Source organism: Paramisgurnus dabryanus, chromosome 7 (assembly GCF_030506205.2).
Source record: "Paramisgurnus dabryanus chromosome 7, PD_genome_1.1, whole genome shotgun sequence".
NCBI classification, from domain to species: domain Eukaryota; kingdom Metazoa; phylum Chordata; class Actinopteri; order Cypriniformes; family Cobitidae; genus Paramisgurnus; species Paramisgurnus dabryanus.
In genome coordinates, this window is record NC_133343.1 from 2,171,868 (window position 1) to 2,190,470 (window position 18,603).

Consider the following 18,603-nt stretch of genomic DNA (forward strand, 5'->3'; position numbering starts at 1 on the left):
CCATCTGTAGTTTGCATCAATATTTGATTGCCAGACATTTTTGATAAAGAAAAGGTTGCTGATTTGAATGACTGAATTGAATTTAAATGTTTAGTAGCTTGAGTTGATCTTTGTAAATATGAAAGTAGTAAGTTTTGAGAAACTTTATAAGCATGGTTATAAGATACTGCTTTTAAATGTTCCATCTTGTAGAAGAGTACCTTTCTGACCTTTTTTTATTTATTTTTTTATTTGAAATAATAGGAAAAATATTTAGAAAAGTAAAAATTTAAATAAAAAAATTAAATTCTGTAATATTTAAAATTGGTAGGCTGATAATATAAGATCTAATAACAAATGATTGCAAGATGTTTTATAAACTTTTACAGAAAGCATTCACCACGTTGTAGCAAACTTCCTTATATACATACATACATATATGAACATAGAATTCTTGATTAGATTTTACTACGTTGCAGTACTATTTACAAGAATCTCCACAATATATATAAAGCCTATTTATTTATTAAGCGAGAGCTTTTATTTTGAAATCGTGTGCCGGAAGTGAAGAAGTCAAATTGGCTGCAGTTTACAGCTCTGTTGAGTTCTCAGAAATTAAAACCTGTAAACTCAACCGTAGCACTGAAAAACAAACAGCCAGTAATGAGAAGCACGGCATGGCAGAAAGACAGGACAATGAGGTAAAATAAACACTTATTTTCACCGCGTTTCTTTGTTTTAGTCAGTTACTTGCACGGACTTGTTTACAGGTTCAGAAACAGGACAAATAAACAGACCAGGAAAACATTTATATTAGGAAAAATAAGAGACTTCTATTGTGATATTTAAAGTGTAGTTTCCTGTAATTGATACAGTATGTTAAATAAATTAGTTTAACGCAACTAAATAAATTTAACGCAGAGGTTTATATTGTCAAGAAAATCAATTGAATGCATTTCTGTCATGTGCTTGCAGCCCCTCCCTCTTACAAAACAACATCATGCTGTTCTTGACTGACAGTCCACGTGCATACACTAGCATGTATTTACCACTTCTTCAAAACTGTTGGTTAAAACATTAGCATAGTGATGTTATATTGAGTTAAACTGTGTGCTTATAAACGGGTTCATACTGTTTGTCTACGCTGGTCACTGCAATGGGTTTGTGGACATAATGGTCTGTTGTCTTTAAAGGGAATGATGTAATCAATCAGGGTTAATTTATCATTATCAATATCACCAATACAGCAGTAAATATTGACAATTATCTATCTATCTATCTATCTATCTATCTATCTATCTATCTATCTATCTATCTATCTATCTAGATTCTAAAGTTTGTGTTTCTGTGTTCAGGTGGAGGAGGCTGATCAGGTGTATTTGCTGATGAAAGAGCAGTACAGGTTATCACGTAATGTGCGTCTGTCCTGGTTCCTCAGCAGATTAAATCAGGTCATACGACCCAGTTCCCAGTCTGACCTGGTAAGAGAATCAACTAGCATTAACACTTACAGGCCAATGTTATGGTTCTGCAAATTAAACAAACATAATATCATTAACTCTTTTTACATGCAAACAAAACCTAAAAATGTTTATTATCCACATATAAGATTTTAGGACTGACACAAGTGGGAAGTAAAAACATAGTTAGTTTGAATATAATGGGTGTTGCATGATAATCTGGTATGATAATCTCATAATGATAAAATAATGTTTGAGATTAATAGATTAAATAGATTTCAGTTTTTTGTTCTGTCCTCAAATTAAATTTTGTGTTTGACCAACAGCACTTAAGAAAGTCATTATTCAGTATTCATGCAAATCTTTTAAAAGTCATTTCTGAAAGCTCTTTTTCTCCATACCCTATGATCATGTTTTTATGATTTGTGCTCAGCTGAAATCAGAGAACGAGTTGGATGTTTTGAGTGTCCTCCCGAAAGGATGGCAGCCCGGTTCTCCCCCCTCTTCTTGCGCGTGTCTGCTGGTTCCCTCCACACGCGTGATCTTCCTGGCACGCCGGTACCGCCTTATCATTCAGCTGGACCTGAGTCCTTCTACCGGGATTGTGGTAACTGAACTTAATCATCACATGCAGTGAAATGCAAAAATAATCACCCTTGTTCACGCCATTGACTAAATCACAGAGCAATGTTTTGGTTTACATTTACGGTGTTAAATTATAGCGCTTTGAGGTGTAGGTTTGTGTAGTTTTTATTAAAAATGAATTCAATATATATATTGTCTCTTGTCTGTCTCTTTAGGATGATAGCACAGGAGAGATGATCTTTGATGAAGTCTTCCACGCTCTCTCTCGCTGTTTGGCCGGACTGGCGAGACCCTTTGTGGTTCCAGGAACTGGGCACGTGTTTAAGCCTGAGATCTTTATCACCATTTTAGCCTATTCCTCCATCATCGGTCTTAGTTCTCATCAGGTGGGTAAAGTTTCAGGACGTTTTGTGTGCATCTCTATGCGAATCTTAATAATTAAAATGTTACTTTTAACTAGGACTGCACAATATTAACTCTTTCCCCGCCATTATTTAAAAAAATAAAAGTTGCCAGCCAGCGCCAGCATTTTTATGATTTTCACAAAATCATTCCAGAAAATCTTCTTCTTTAAATATATAAACATACAATATATCAAATGATTCAACCCTCTGCTTTCAAACTAAAATCCCATCTTTTCATCCTACCTTCATTTGTTATCTTTTTATCACCTCTCAAATATGGGCAAGTTTTTCTTAAAAAACAAAAAGCTGAGATAATTGCATTTTTGTGAAGGACTTTTGTTAGAGGTCAGATTCAGAGCGATGACCAAAACATAGACGTTTGACGTCAGGGGTTGCTTCCAGGTTGTATAAGTTGGGTTAGAGCGCCATCTGGTGGATGATAGCGGATATACAGATTGCTGGAAAAACTCATCAATGGTGGGGAAAGAGTTAAAGAAAATGCAATATGCGTCATCTTGCTAAATCATGCAATATGCGTATACAGTATTGTTTTAAGTTTGTAAAATCAGTTTAAATAATAATAATATATTTAAAAACAACATGCATATTTCACATTCTTTCTGGGAAAAGAAAGCATCACTCTGTCTGTCTAGCCAGTCTCCCCGCTATGTGCATCAACCTTAAACTTTGACTATGCATATTACATACATTTAAAAAATCATTTAGTTATTGCAAACCATTGCGATGGGTGTATTGTGATATGCACTTTTGCGATTTTTCGATAATTTCAATGTATCTTGCTGCCCTGTGTATCAACAAATATTAATGATAAATTAGTTCCCTTTAGCTTATGCATTAACTACTGTTACATTATTGTAAAGTGTTATTAGTTAAATAAAGAGAAACCCATGGTTGTATTGTGATTGGTGATAACCGAGGTGTCCTGGCCGTCAGGTGCTAGTTCAGGGCTGTCAGCTGGGCTCCATGGATCTGGAGAAGTTCCTGCAGCAGATCTACCAGCAGCTGAGAGCCGTGGAGAGCAACATCGCTGTGGTCCTTCAACAGCAGCAGAATCAGGCAAGACTAACTCATTTATTTGTTCAATAACATCTGTTCATTCAGTCTTTTAAAATATGATTCAGTTATTATGATAACTCGCTTGTTCACGTCTGTGAGCGTTTTGCAAGACACATTGTGCTTTAAACATTAACACAAAATTAAAGTGTTTACAGATGATGAATACATTATTTTACTCCATAAAAAGTGCAGAAACTCGTCAGAAGGTTTGTTTTTTAAACGATAAGTTGTTGTTTATGTTTGTTTAGTTGTGTGGATTTCTGAGTCAGTCCTTCTCTAATGATGCTGTGGAAGAGACTTCACAGAGGAAGCTGGCGGTTTCCATGGTAACAGCGGATGTTGGCCTGGTCAGCATGGTGAGGCAGGGGATTCTAGCACTACAACTTCTTCCTCCAAACTCCGGCGCAGGTCAGTGCAACACCTGCATTAACTCTTTCCCCGCCAGCGTTTAAAAAAAAGTTGCCAGTGACAGCATTTTTTATGATTTTCACAAAAGTTTAATGCCTTCCAGAAAATGTTCTTTATTAAATATATAAACATACAATATATCAAATTCATCCTACGTTCATTTGTTATTTTTATCACCTCTCAAATATGTTTCTTAAAAAAATACCACATTTTTATTTTATTTTTAGATAATTGCATTTTTGTAAGACTAGTTTGAACTGTTTGGCGTAAGAGGTTGCTTCCAGGTTTTATAAGTTGGGTAAGAACGCCATCTGGTGGATAATAGCGGAAACATGGATTGCCGGAAAATATTGTCATTTTGCAGGGAATGCTTTTTCTCTTAATTGACTTGTCAATGGCAGGGAAAGAGTTAATGACCATTACAGTCTTGAAATATGGCAATTATTTTTTCTTTTTTTCTATAGTCAAGGTCACCTTGCAACATCAAATAAGCATTAATAACAGTATAAAACTGTAAAAGTAACATTGTGGCAATAATTAATGTCTTGTTATGTGCTTATATACAGGAATAATAATCATTACGGATGGAGTGACGAGTGTTCCTGATGTAGCTGTATGTGAAACTCTACTGAACCAGCTGAGAAGTGGAACCATCGCCTGCTCATTTGTCCAGGTACTGCAAATCTTATTATTATTATTGTGGCATTTATCTCTTTTATAAGTTTATTATTGATTACAATATACAATATTTATGTCAATTTAACAAGGAGTTTTCTTTAGGTGGGCGGGGCTTATTCGTACAACTGTAGTTTTGGCTACATCCCCAATGTGGAGATAATGAAGTTTATCTCCATGGCAACCTTTGGCTCATACCTGTCCACGTGTCCAGAACCCGAATCTACAGGCCACGAGATGAACGCCTATCACCGCGCCTTCCTCACATACTCCTTCTTCAGGACGGGCGAGTCTATGAACCCAGAGTATTACTGCTGTAAGTCCGGTGCTTTACCTTGTTTTTGTTGTTTCATTTTTGGACATGTAAGCTAGATTTAGATAGATAACACAGTGGGAAAGTTTGCATAAACATAGCTATGAAGTTAATACTGTGTCTTAAGAACGAAGCTGACAACTAGCAATTAGTAAGGACAAAACTGTCTTACTCTTGGCTTCAAATTAGACCAGTCTATCAGTCTAACTTTAAGAAGTTATGACCAGTCTTAAAGAAAAAATGAGATGCATTCACATGCACTCACGCCTGGAGGCGTTCCCAAAGCACCACGATGGCAACGCAGCGCGAGTTCCCTTGAATGGGAACCGTAACAATGTATCTTACAAGGTACATGATGTAACCTTGCTCTAACTTTAAATGTGTCCCCACATTTAGTCTTTGAAATTGAGGGTATTGAACCTGGAAAGTCTTTGAGTTTAAAGTTAACTAAGGTGTGTGTGAACCCTGAATGACTTTTAACCAACTGTTTTTGAGGTTATTGGATGTATGAAGTCCTTTATCACAGATTTGTTATTTTCCTGTAAATCCTCATCGCATCTTCGTATGTCTGCTTTTTCTCAGAAAGTTGCTCATGTTGCATTAGAGAAAGAGAGTTTCATAAATGATCATGAGTTGTGGTTTAAGGTCACTTCTCTAATGGCCATAGGTCATATGATCCTTCTGCGCCCTCCTTCCAGAATGTTCAAATGTTGCCGAGTCCTTAAAATAAGTGTAGCATCTGTCTGACACCGCAGACCATCGCAAGAAACCATAAGTGTTTATTTCACTTTCACTACCAGAGCTCTGGCTGTATTCTTGTATTCAACACACTTCTTATGATGCATTCAAATACACACTAATACAAATACAGCTTTTTCAGGCCAAGGATCCCTTAATGGATAGAGAAAAGGAGCAGGGACCCTCACTAGTACATGTATCAAATTAATACTGGATTTACATACGTTATGATGGTTATGCTACCAAAATATTAAAATAATCATCTTTTGTATACACTCACACTCTGTTACCTACGTAATATTTCAATTTTACTGAATAGAATTTAAACTGTGAATGTTATGCTCTTTATTTTAATAAAGTTTTAATTTTCATTATTACTGTGGGTTTACACCAGCTGCTTTTGAGGCGTCAAAATCGTGTTTACCACACCTAGTTTGCCGCTTGAACAGTTTGAGTTTACTCGCTTTATTTGCGCGTGAAATTCTAGTCATTGAGACATTTCCGCGGAAATTCGCGTCATGAAATGGGCTTCTGCGACTCCGCTCGCTTTCTGTTATCACGTCACTACTAAAGAAAGCTCCTGATTGGTTAACTTGGTGCGTTTTTCCACCAAAGTTCAAATTTTTCAACTCGTGCGTTTGCCACGGCAACGCTCAATTCACGTCTTCACATTGACTTAACATTGAAATCACTCAGCATGCTGCGTTTACACCAGCCACGTTTGAGGCGTCAAAATTGCGTCTACCGCGCCTAGTTTGCCGCCAGGCATTCAGAAGTAGGTGAAATCTGCTTCTTGTGGGAGGGCCAAGTGCCATGCGGTTGTCTCTTTGCCAGATGGCTGATGTTGATTGTGCATTTATCGAGAGAGTTACCGGTTTGTATTTGGTCACCTTACTATAGGGGGAAAATAAACGGCGCGGGTCGATAAACGTCACGTGACTCAAAAGTGAAATGTGTATTACAACTTACCAGGTTGCCCAATGTCCTCACTGACACTCTTCCAAGCGAGGTCCTTTTTATTCCTGTCTCCTTTATAGAAATAAGAACTTGTGTGGTATAGCTTCGGGTGACTGCTTACGGACAATCAAGCGTTGGTTGAATGAGTGACTCCTGGCGGGGCTGCCGCCACAGCAGCAAGCAGGCTCCTGATTGGTTAATGCAGCGCAAAAATCCACCAAAGTTAAACATTTTCAACTCGGGCGTCAGCCGCAAATTCGCGTCAACCGCACCAAAAAAAGCACCATTCGCGGGTACCGCGCCAGACGCTCATTTCGCGCCTCCAGACGCGCGCCAACGCGACTTCACATTGAAATCATTCGCGCTTGACGCCTTTGCCGCGACTGGTGTAAACGCAGCATTAGACTAATTTGATTTTTTTTTTTTTTTTTTAACAATATTTGGAGGACCCTCTTTAATACCACCACAGACTACCAAGGGGCCCGGACCCCCTGTTGAAGACCCATGCACTAATAGATAAAACTGCGTCCTGTGCTACTTTGTTTCTTGTTGATAATAATGGGTTTTGTTCTGAAATACTGTTTCTCAAATGAAATTGTTTGCATATATTAACTTTATGAATGGTATAATATCATGTGTTTGTTCAGTCTCCCAGCACAGATTGTTTAATGAACATCTGGTGTCGGCCAGCGGAAACCCGGCGCTGGTCATGCGCAGGAAGAAACATACAGAAAAGGAAGTTCATGCTGATTTGATCAGCGTGCTGTCTGTCAGACTGAGAGAAGGATACACCATCCGTGAGATTAACATCACTAAAGGTACATTACCTCAGACCTGTGGTGCAAGAACAAATAAGAATGTTTTTTTTATTGACTGTGATATCTGATTATGGACACCCCTCATAAAGTCAAAACATTTAAATGTCCTATGAAATACTCACTGCAAAGATTTTTTTCTTACTTAGTTGTGCACAACAATTATCAAAACATTGTTAATATAATATAGTTAGAAAATGTTTTTGCAGCGTTAAAATCCAATGCAAAGCAAAGTTTTGATAAGAGAATAAAATAAAACATTTATAAATCTAGACTGACAAAATTGTTATTTGGTCACCACAGTCTCTACTTCTGCACTCTTTAAATGAATTAAAATGTAATTAGTTATTTTCATTGACTTTTGTTTAAATGATTAGTCCATTTTCTGTAAAAAAAAAATCCAGATAATTTACTCACCACCATGTCATCCAAAATGTTGATGTCTTTCTTTGTTCAGTCGAGAAGAAATTATATTTTTTGAGGAAAACATTTCAGGATTTTTCTCATTTTAATGGACTTTAATGGACCCCAACACTAACAGTTTTAATGCAGTTTAAAATTGCAGTTTCAAAGGACTCTAAATGATCCCAAACAAGGCATAAGGGTCTTATCTAGCAAAACGATTGTCATTTTTGACAAGAAATAAAAAATATGCAATTTTAAACAACAACTTCTCATCTGTTGTCAGCGTGACCTCATGCAATACGTCATCACGTCAAGAGGTCACCCAGTGTTTACAAGTGTGGAGAAAGAGGAGTGTTCTGAAATTGTTTTATGTGGAATTATACTAATTAATGTCTTTGTGTCAGTTTATTGTTTAAAATGGTTCGCAAATGTGCGTTTCATATTTGTAACACGTGACCTTTCGACATCATTACGCAATTACGTGAGGTCGCGCCAGTGCGTCACAGGACCGGAGATAGATGAGAAGTTGTGGTTTAAAAGTGCATATTTTTTATTTTTCTTGTCAAAAATGACAATTGTTTCACTAGATAAGACTCTTATGCCTCATTTGGGATCATTTAGAGTCCTTAGAAACTGCAATTTTAAACTGCATTAAAACTGTTACGTGTTGGGGTCCATTAAAATGAGAAAAATCCTGGAATGTTTTCCTTAAAAAAAATAATTTCTTCTCGACTGAACAAAGAAAGACATCAACATTTTGGATGACATGGTGGTGAGTAAATTATCTGGATTTTTTTAAAGAATATGGACTAATCCTTTAAATCTCTCTTTCTCTCTAAAGGAGGAACTCAGCTGGAAGTGAAGCTGGTTCTCCTCTGGAAGCACAACATGCGTATCGAATACCTCGCCGTGGCTCCCTGGCCCCTGGATCCGGCCAATCGCGTTACCTGGATGGAAGTGACCATGGAGGGCAGCTATGACATCCTGCACGACATCAGCTGTACCATGCGCAAGCCAATCACGAGCCCCTACCGCACATCTGTCATACGGCGATTCTGGAACACACTGCAGAGGTCAGAAATCATCTCTGAAGATCTCTTACATTAAATGCAGCTTTGCAGGCAGAATGAAGATCGCACACCTGTCTTTCACAACTTCTTTTTTTGCTGACGTTGTAGTTTTATGCAAATCTTTCTTTTGAACAGCATTAACCAGACAGACCAGATGCTGGTACACCTGCAGTCATTTAACTCCATCCCAGAGCATTACACGATTCCTGAAAGCACAAAAAATGGAGTTCCTCTGTTTTATATCCCACCTGGATCCACCACACCGGTACGTTCACACCAAGCCAAGTGAATTATTATTGTAGTGAATCTGCAACCCAAAACTAGGACTGGTGTGATTTAGTGGTTAGCATCTGGGCTAGTAATTGAAGGGTTGTAGATATACAAATAAGAATTTCAAAACACTTAATTATGCTTTAATAAATATGGCATTTCTGCATCTGACTGATGTTAACACCCTAACCATTATCTTGCTCTCCCTCAGGTCCTCTCCCTCCAGCACAGTGGCTCTAAAGACTCCAGCCAATCACAGTTTGCCTTCTACTGGAAGCCCATTCTGTCAATGGATGCCAACGTCTGGCAGCGCTGGCTGCACATGCATCGCATTGCCATGATTCTGGAGCATGACATGTGAGTTCGCCCAGGATCACATTTCTCTGTGTTGACCACTGAAAGGATTCAGAGGGTTTTGTGTGCAACTGCAATATAAAGTCTATGTTTTATAAATCTTTAAAATGGCAATATTGAATGTTTTGTGGCATCAATGTGCATTGTTAGGATTGTAAAGATTCTTTTCTTTCCTGTTATTTGCTTTGTGTCTGTTCAGCCCCGTCCCAAAGCATGTGCACAATGCAGGCAGTAACGGTCGATTTAGTACCATCCAGTGCAGGATCTCGCATTCGGCCCTCACCTCGCTGCTGAGAGATTGGAGCTGTTTTGTCCTGGTGGAGGGCTACTCGTATGTCAAACTCATATACAGGTACTCCACATGTACAGATGGGTGTATCCGATAACATGATCTACAGTCGGATAGTGTAATAATCAGGATTTTTCTTGCAGTGGCTCCGAGTCACCGCCCGTCTCTTTCTACCTGGTGCGTCTGATCTCTAAAGCTCCCTGCATGGTGCTGCGATTAGGTTTTCCTATAGGAACTCTAGCCCACACCAGGAACAAGGTGACAAACTCATGTTTTTTACTGAGATTTGCTTTACAAAATGCTCCCCAAGTGCACTTTAAATATCATGTAGTCTCTACATTAACATGAGCCCATTAAAAACCATTTCATGCCAAGTTCACACATTATAGGATTTTTAACACCTGATTTGCAAGTCATCAAGCTCGCCGACAGTTCGGGCTGTTATTGGGGGCAAATCAGTGGGCAATCAGCAGGCAAACAGTGCTCGCAAATCTTTATGTGCTCGCTTATGCTTCACAGACGCCAGACAAATATCTAGCATGATAAATATCTGGAGCTGTTGTTCCCTTAGATATACATAATAAAGGTTAGATGTCTTACAGCGGAGTCTGTAAAGTCATCACCGGCGGCCATCTTGTCACAGGCAAGAGTTCTGTCGGGCTCTGTGGTACCTAATGTAAAACACTCTTATCTCGCTGAAATCTTGACAGATTTACAAATGGTTTGGTTTCTTACAAACTTTATTTACTTGGCTACACTGCAAAAAATGATTTTCAAGAAAAAATGTATCTAAAAATTCTTAAATTAAGATGCTTTTTCTTGATGAGCAAAACGACCCAAGAAAATAAGTCTAGTTTTTAGAGCAACAATATCAAATTTAAGTGATTTTGTTCATGAAACAAGCAAAGAAATCTGCCAATGGGGTAAGCAAATTTTTCTTGATTTTTTCTTGAATTTAGTATTTAAGAAACATTTCTTTTTTGCTTGCCCCATTGGCATATTTTTTTGCTTGTTTTATTAACAAAATCACTTAAATTTGATATTTTTGGTCTAAAAACTAGACTTTATTTTCTTGGGTCGTTTTGCTCATCAAGAAAAAGCATCTTCATTTAAGCATTTTTAGATATTTTTACCGAAAACAAGACTTTGTTGTACAATGCAAAAAATGATTTTCAAGAAAAAAGTATCTAAAATTTTTTAAATTAAGATGCTTTTTCTTGATGAGCAAAATGATCCAAGAAAATAAGTCTAGTTTTTAGACCAAAAATATCAAATTTAAGTGATTTTGTTCATGAAACAAGCAAAAAAATCTGCCAATGGGGTAAGCAAATTTTTCTTGAATTTTTCTTGAATTTAGTATTTAAGAAACATTTCTTTTTTGCTTGCCCCATTGGCATATTTTTGTTGCTTGTTTTATTAACAAAATCACTTAAATTTGATGAGCCAAACATTTTTCTTGAATTTTTCTTGAATTTAGTGTTTAAGAAACACTTTTATTTTGCAGTGTACAAATGCAAAAAATTATTTTCAAGAAATAAAATATCTAAAATTTTTTAAATTAAGATGCTTTTTCTTGATGAGCCAAACAACCCAAGAAAATAAGTCTAGTTTTTAGACCAAAAATATCAAATTTAAGTGATTTTGTTCATGAAACAAGCAAAAAAATCTGCCAATGGGGTAAGCAAATTTTTCTTGAATTTTTCTTGAATTTAGTATTTAAGAAACATTTCTTTTTTGCTTGCCCCATTGGCATATTTTTGTTGCTTGTTTTATTAACAAAATCACTTAAATTTGATATTTTTGGTCTAAAAACTAGACTTATTTTCTTGGGTCGTTTTGCTCATCAAGAAAAAGCATCTTCATTTAAGCATTTTTAGATATTTTTACCGAAAACAAGACTTTGTTGTACAATGCAAAAAATGATTTTCAAGAAAAAAGTATCTAAAATTTTTTAAATTAAGATGCTTTTTCTTGATGAGCAAAATGATCCAAGAAAATAAGTCTAGTTTTTAGACCATTTTTCTTGAATTTTTCTTGAATTAAGTGTTTAAGAAACATTCTTTTTTTGCAGTGTACAAATGCAAAAAAATATTTTCAAGAAATAAAATATCTAAAAATTTTTTTAATTAAGATGCTTTTTCTTGATGAGCCAAACAACCCAAGAAAATAAGTCTAGTTTTTTGACCATTTTCCTTGAATTTTTCTTGAATTACGTGTTTAAGAAACATTTTTTTTGCTTGCCCCATTGGCAGATTTTTTGCTTGTTTTATGAACCAAATCACTTAAGTTTGATATATTTGGTCTAAAAACTAGACTTATTTTCTTGGATTGTTTTGCTCATCAAGAAAAAGCATCTTCATTTAAGCATTTTTAGATATTTTTACCGAAAACAGACAAAAATACTAAGGCATTTTTTTCTTGAAAATTATTTTTTGCAGTGTACAATGCAAAAAATTATTTTCAAGAAAAAGTATCTAAAATTTTTTAAATTAAGATGCTTTTTCTTGATGAGCAAAATGATCCAAGAAAATAAGTCTAGTTTTTAGACCATTTTTCTTGAATTTTTCTTGAATTAAGTGTTTAAGAAACATTCTTATTTTGCAGTGTACAAATGCAAAAAATTATTTTCAAGAAATAAAATATCTAAAAAATTTTTTAATTAAGATGCTTTTTCTTGATGAGCCAAACAACCCAAGAAAATAAGTCTAGTTTTTTGACCATTTTCCTTGAATTTTTCTTGAATTTAGTGTTTAAGAAACATTTTTTTTGCTTGCCCCATTGGCAGATTTTTTGCTTGTTTTATGAACCAAATCACTTAAGTTTGATATATTTGGTCTAAAAACTAGACTTCTTTTCTTGGGTCGTTTTGCTCATCAAGAAAAAGCATCTTCATTTAAGCATTTTTAGATATTTTTACCGAAAACAGACAAAAATACTAAGGCATTTTTTTCTTAAAAATTATTTTTTGCAGTGTACAATGCAAAAAATTATTTTCAAGAAAAAAAGTATCTAAAAATTCTTAAATTAATATGCTTTTTCTTGATGAGCAAAATGATCCAAGAAAATAAGTCTAGTTTTTAGACCATTTTTGTTGAATTTTTCTTGAATTTAGTGTTTAAGAAACATTTTTATTTTGCAGTGTACAAATGCAAAAAATTATTTTCAAGAAATAAAGTATCTAAAAATTCTTAAATTAAGATGCTTTTTCTTGATGAACAAAATGACCCAAGAAAATAAGTCTAGTTTCAAACTTTTTTTGCATTGTGGAATTAAGTTTATTTTTCTTACTGCAGTGGCAGATATTTTGACTTGTTTTAAGTAAAAAAAGTATTGATTTGCATCCTTTATTTCAATGAACAAGACTTAATATCTTAACCCACTTGATTACCAAGTAAATGTATCTCAATTTAAGAATTTTTTTATATTTATATTAGAAAACAAGACAAAAATACGAAGAAACGCGACATCTAGCCTTTATTATGAATATCTATGGTTGTTCTAGACGACATCCTGTGATGTCACGTGTTGCGATGAGCTACAGCCAATAAGAGCAAAGCATGGGTTGAGGTACCCGCATACGCTGATTCATTTTTCCATCCACATTCTTTCTCTTTTTTTTTTTAGCAAATTATTAATTTCTGACGTCCATTTTCAAGAAAACAATTCTTGTTTCACATGTTGTTTTGTGTCATTTCCCGTTCCAGTTCTCAAATGTTTTTCCCTGACACTTAGTTTGGGGACTGGATAGAGTCGCGGCAGGGATTCATGTAATCTGAACAGTAATGCTATCGGCCGACGTTTAAAGTCATGTAGTGTGAACTTGGCATTAGATCATGTCTATCATTTGATCATTTCTGACTCTAAATCTTTTTGTAGATCGTGGATGAACTTCGACAGCAGATTCTACGACTGCGCTTCCCTCATCGCGTCCAGAATAAAGAGGCCACACCAAAGACCAAACGTAAGATTTTGGGTAACTCGTCGCCCTCGAAGTCACCACCTCTTCCTGCCCCAAAGCCTGCGCTCTCCGACCGGCCATGTGTGGTGCTGCTTAACAAACCTCTTGAAAAATTACTGATCAGGTTGGTGATGTAAAACAGTCTGGCCACCAAAAAATCAGGCCACTGATGTTATTCTAACCTCTACCGACCTGTCACAGGTACGACAAGCTTCCGTCTGATTTCCGCACGCCTTTCATTTTAAACATGGAGCCGTTTGCCCAGCCGTGCCCAGCTATGGGCGGCTCTCTCAGCGTGGCCGCCAGCCGGACCGCGTCCTCCACCATGGCAACGCTCTCCAGATACTTTCTGCATCAGCGTTGGGTTTGGGCCGTGCAGAACGGACCAGGAACCGCTGTATCCCTGCAGGCTGTGGCTCACATCCTCTCCATGCTCTCGGAGTGAGTTTGTTACCATTCATTTACCCATAAAAGGTGTTTGGACCGCTATAACACTTAAAACTGCAATTGCTTTAGATAGCAAGAGCAAATAATACATGATGCAGTGACTGATGATGATTAGGATGTTTTACAGTGGTGTCACAAGTATCCATATATATTTCAAGCTCACTGTTAGTGATGTGTTGACCTATTAGTTAAAGACGGGGTGTGTGAGTCAGGCCGATTACCAAAACACACTTGTAGCCAATCAGCAGTAAGGGGCTTGTCTACTAACCGTCATCGTATGTGTGGGGCGGGTCTATCAAAAGAATGTCCAGATTCTTAATTTAATAAAAGGTACCATGGTTATGAACACATGCATGGTTTAATAGTTTAAGAATTTGATTGGCAATATGAATGTAAAAAAATAAAAACAGTTCAAATGTCATAGTTTCAATAAACTTGAAAAAATCTTTGCCAACAATGTATGGGGAAATTGTTTCACTGCCTCTAAGAATTTGGCACACCAGATGATCCACTACAAATCTATTAATAAGGCTTATCTTACCCCAAGTGTTCTGTACAAGATGAAGTTTAGAAATGATCCCTATTGTCATATTTGTAATAACTCCATTATAGGTTCATATATACACATGTTTTGGGAATGTCCTAGTATACTTTCCCTATGGACCTATGTATCCTCCACTCTCTCGGACCTTTGGTATATGGACATACCCAAGGACCCACTACTTCTCCTGTTATTAGACGACTCCACTCTTAAGTTAAATACTAATCAAAATAGGATACTCCTGGCGGCCAGTACGGCTGCCAAAAAGACTATTCTGAAACTATGGTTTGAACCATCCATCTCTCCAAACTTCATCTGGCTATCTTTCTTCAGAGACATTGTTCTATTAGAATGCACCACGGCCAAACTCAATGGTGCAAAGGATCGGACTATCGAAAGCTGGGAAGAAATGGCAGAAATCCTATTGGACAAATTGAAACGCTGAGGGCATTGATCTTAATTTCCTACTCTATATTGTTTTATACGATTTTCATCTCTGTACTACTTAACCCGTACTTTTGTCTATTTCTGGACGTTACATGTACACACTATGTGTGGCAGTAATCATGGCATCTGCTGTATATAGTTTGGATAAATGTCCATAAATAAATAAAAATATTGATCACAAAAAAAAAATCTTTGCCATTTTCTGTGAATACAGTCAACAATAGTAGACAATAGTAGCATTTAGAAAAGCTTTTGGGTAAAATGAACCAGTCAGACAGTGGCCGTGGATGGGGCTTTATCAGTGTGACATCACATTAACAAGAGAATCAAAACAGCATGTCTAATGACACTGTTTTGATATAATGAGGATTTAAAAAGGAATGGGGGGATTTGGTTAATGGAGGGTTGCCAACACACCTTGTTGTCCAAACTTCTTGTAAAATTGAATTTTGCATAATAGGTGCCCTTTAAATGATTATTTAAATGATTATTTTAAAGCTGCTTTGCAACAATTAACAATTGTGAAAGGCGCTATATAAATAAAATTGAATTGAATATTTTTGTTTACTCAGGATCCGACTCTCTGAGGGCTTCCATTTCGCAGCCAGCGCTGAGGGTATCGTCAACATGGTGATCGAACTGCCAGTACAGGTAAAATCTCTTACTGATATGCCAGTACTGCTCAGTTTTAGTGTTTCGCTAGATTTTTTTTATGTATTTGTTGTATTGTAACATTCAGTCACTGTGTGTGCAGAGTGCACCTGTTGGTTTGGACCGAGAACAGCACACCTGTGTAGTCCAGTATATCCTGTTTCCACCTCACTCAACCTCCACCAAAGACAGGTAACCGAGTCGATCTGAGTCAAATCCAAATTTGTTAAATTGTTGCTGCAGAGCAACAGAAATTAACGGACCATGCATTTAGCTATGCAATAATATGAGGCATCGGTTTAAAGGCGGGGTGCATGATCTCTGAAAGCCAATGATGATATTTGAAGTCAGCTAAACAAACACGCCCCTACCCCAATAGAAGGACCTTCTTTTGATAGACCCGCCCCACGCATGTGCAACCCAGGCAACGATGTCGGTTAGTAGACACGCCCCTTACTGCCGATTGGCTATAAGTGTGTTTTGGTAGTCAGTCTGACTCTCTTTTCCAAAGTGTTTTTAAAAAATCATGCACCCTGCCTTTAAAGGTGCATTGTGTAATTTTAAGAATGATCTAAAATGCAATATAATATATAAACATAACTACAACAGGGAAAATAAGTGTTTAAAACATCAGCATTTTTATCAGTAAGTGGGGAATTCATACAAAGAAATCAGAACATTTAAGTATACAAGTTGAGTCATAATAAATAAAGTAAAATGACACAGGGAATGAGTATTGAACACACTTTATTTAATACTTTGTTAAAAAGCCTTTGTTGGTGATTACAGCTTCTAGACACCTCTTGTATGGAGAGACAAGTTGTCTGCATTGCTCAGGAGTGATTCTGGCCCATTCTTCCACACAAAATGGTCTTTAAATCTTAAAGGTTCCTTGGGCCTCTTTTATGAACTTTGATTATCAGTGGAGTATAAAGACCTTACAAAATGAGCTTTATTGTTTTTATTACCTTAGAATAAGACGTTATATCTACATACAAGTCGCCATTTCGCACCGTCATGTTTCTACAGTAGCCATAAACGGAAAAAAAGCTCTATAAAGCATGTTTTGAAATTACGTTGCCTCAGACGATGACATCTTTGTCATACTGGCTACTGTACCTTCTCTATGTGTTTCGAAAGGGATGGGTAAGCTGTGAACTGTTGGTTGCAATTCACAGTCTTAACACTAGATGGCTCTAAAAATCTACACAGTGAACCTTTAAATGGGGCAACATAAAGAAACGGAGTGAATATCAATGTTTAAGAAAGAAACACATTAGGCTTGTTGTTTAAATAGACTGTGTTTGTACACAAACCGCTTTATCTTGTGTGAATCCAGAAGATTATCAGTTTATAGTCTCCACTTCTTTATAAAATAATTACCATCTGGATAAAAATTTGTGCTTCTTCTCCTGATTTCAGCTATAATACTTGCAGTACTAATGGCCTGGTCTCATCTCACTTCATTTTCTGTGATGGGCTGTAGCTCGTCTGTATGTATAAATGCAGAGGCTTCGTTCTCTGAAGTTCTCTGTGCTCACAGTTTCTCCACAGATGATGATAATGACACAGAGGTGGAGGCTATAGATGTGGACACGGAGCTCAGTTTGGTGACCGAGTGTTGGGTGGAGCCTCAAAGTGGAACCGTATGCAGTTCACTGGATCAGCATCAACACTTTCAGAACCTCATGTACCAGGAGATACCTCAGGCTGTGAGTCATCACATCAATAATAATGATATTAGCAACACATAAATAGTGTTATTAAAGTTTAGGGTCACTTGTTCTTTACTTATCCAATGGGAATTATGTATTATGTAGTCTAGTTTTAGCCTCAGATGATTAACTCTTTCCCCGCGCTTAAGAGAAAACGCTTCCCTGCCAATGACGAGTTTTTACGGCAATCCATAGTTCTGCTATTATCCACTAGGTGGCGGTCTTGCCCAACTTCTAAAACACTGAAGCATCCACTGATCCAAAGACAGTAAAAAATCTTCACAAAAATCCAATTATCTCAGCTTTTTACTCAAAATGTGGCGTATTTGAAGAAACCTACCCATATTTGAGGGGTAAAATGAAGATAAGATGAAAAACAATTGTTTGTTTAAAAGCAGAGGGTCTTCTTTCATTTGATATTTTGTATGTATATATATATTTTTTTTTTTAAATGCAGGCAGGGAAATAATTAAAGATTATTAAAGGACTTCCCATCTATTCTGGCCTCTTATTGGCTGTTTTTCAACCCATTGACGCAATCAAGTGACCCAAAACTTCTGACTATGCTGTAGCCGTTTTTGAACCAAAAAAATGAACCAAATCTTTCGAATGATCATTTTCTTTTGCAATTGTAGATTTTTCCGCGCGATCTGTCGTGCATGTCTACGATGATTACGTTTGAATACCTCATTCAGCTGTGTCAGAATAAAGAGCAAGTGTGTCCTCTCAATAGCGGCAGAGACGCTCCAGGTACCCACCGCATCACACCGAATCAGTTTGTCTGTGAATGTGTGTCGGTTTTGTTTATCTGATATTTTTCTATCAGGTGAGGTCACCACCACCCCTGTCGATGACTGCATACACATCGTGCCTTTCCAGTTTGACCTGATGAAGCTTCTGCCCAAGTGCCAACAGATTGAGCTCTTCTTCTACACCTTCGGTTGGGGTACGACTCAGTTACCCTAACCTGTCCTTTCATTCTTAAATACATTTCCAGATTTTAATCCGAGCGCACTTAAATTAAAAAACAAATTATGACCACATG

At 36.8% G+C, this 18,603-nt stretch overlaps 1 protein-coding gene across 9 annotated transcripts in view; it reads left to right on the forward strand.

The window, feature by feature from the left end:
• Positions 1 to 522: 522 nt before the first annotated feature.
• Positions 523 to 18,603, forward strand: part of szt2 (SZT2 subunit of KICSTOR complex) — a 101,260-nt gene continuing 83,179 nt past the window's right edge. For all 9 annotated transcript variants that reach the window (XM_065293850.2, XM_065293856.2, XM_065293851.2 and 6 more), the window contains exons 1-21: positions 523 to 680; positions 1,335 to 1,460; positions 1,873 to 2,046; positions 2,240 to 2,410; positions 3,383 to 3,505; positions 3,754 to 3,913; positions 4,480 to 4,586; positions 4,694 to 4,904; positions 7,244 to 7,414; positions 8,658 to 8,889; positions 9,022 to 9,151; positions 9,368 to 9,513; positions 9,710 to 9,862; positions 9,943 to 10,057; positions 13,676 to 13,881; positions 13,959 to 14,198; positions 15,765 to 15,843; positions 15,947 to 16,035; positions 17,387 to 17,555; positions 18,194 to 18,308; positions 18,385 to 18,504. In XM_065293850.2, the coding sequence (XP_065149922.1) occupies positions 657 to 680; positions 1,335 to 1,460; positions 1,873 to 2,046; positions 2,240 to 2,410; positions 3,383 to 3,505; positions 3,754 to 3,913; positions 4,480 to 4,586; positions 4,694 to 4,904; positions 7,244 to 7,414; positions 8,658 to 8,889; positions 9,022 to 9,151; positions 9,368 to 9,513; positions 9,710 to 9,862; positions 9,943 to 10,057; positions 13,676 to 13,881; positions 13,959 to 14,198; positions 15,765 to 15,843; positions 15,947 to 16,035; positions 17,387 to 17,555; positions 18,194 to 18,308; positions 18,385 to 18,504 (3,061 nt within the window). In that variant the 5' untranslated portion in view covers positions 523 to 656. The remainder of the gene's footprint in view (positions 681 to 1,334; positions 1,461 to 1,872; positions 2,047 to 2,239; positions 2,411 to 3,382; positions 3,506 to 3,753; positions 3,914 to 4,479; positions 4,587 to 4,693; positions 4,905 to 7,243; positions 7,415 to 8,657; positions 8,890 to 9,021; positions 9,152 to 9,367; positions 9,514 to 9,709; positions 9,863 to 9,942; positions 10,058 to 13,675; positions 13,882 to 13,958; positions 14,199 to 15,764; positions 15,844 to 15,946; positions 16,036 to 17,386; positions 17,556 to 18,193; positions 18,309 to 18,384; positions 18,505 to 18,603) is intronic.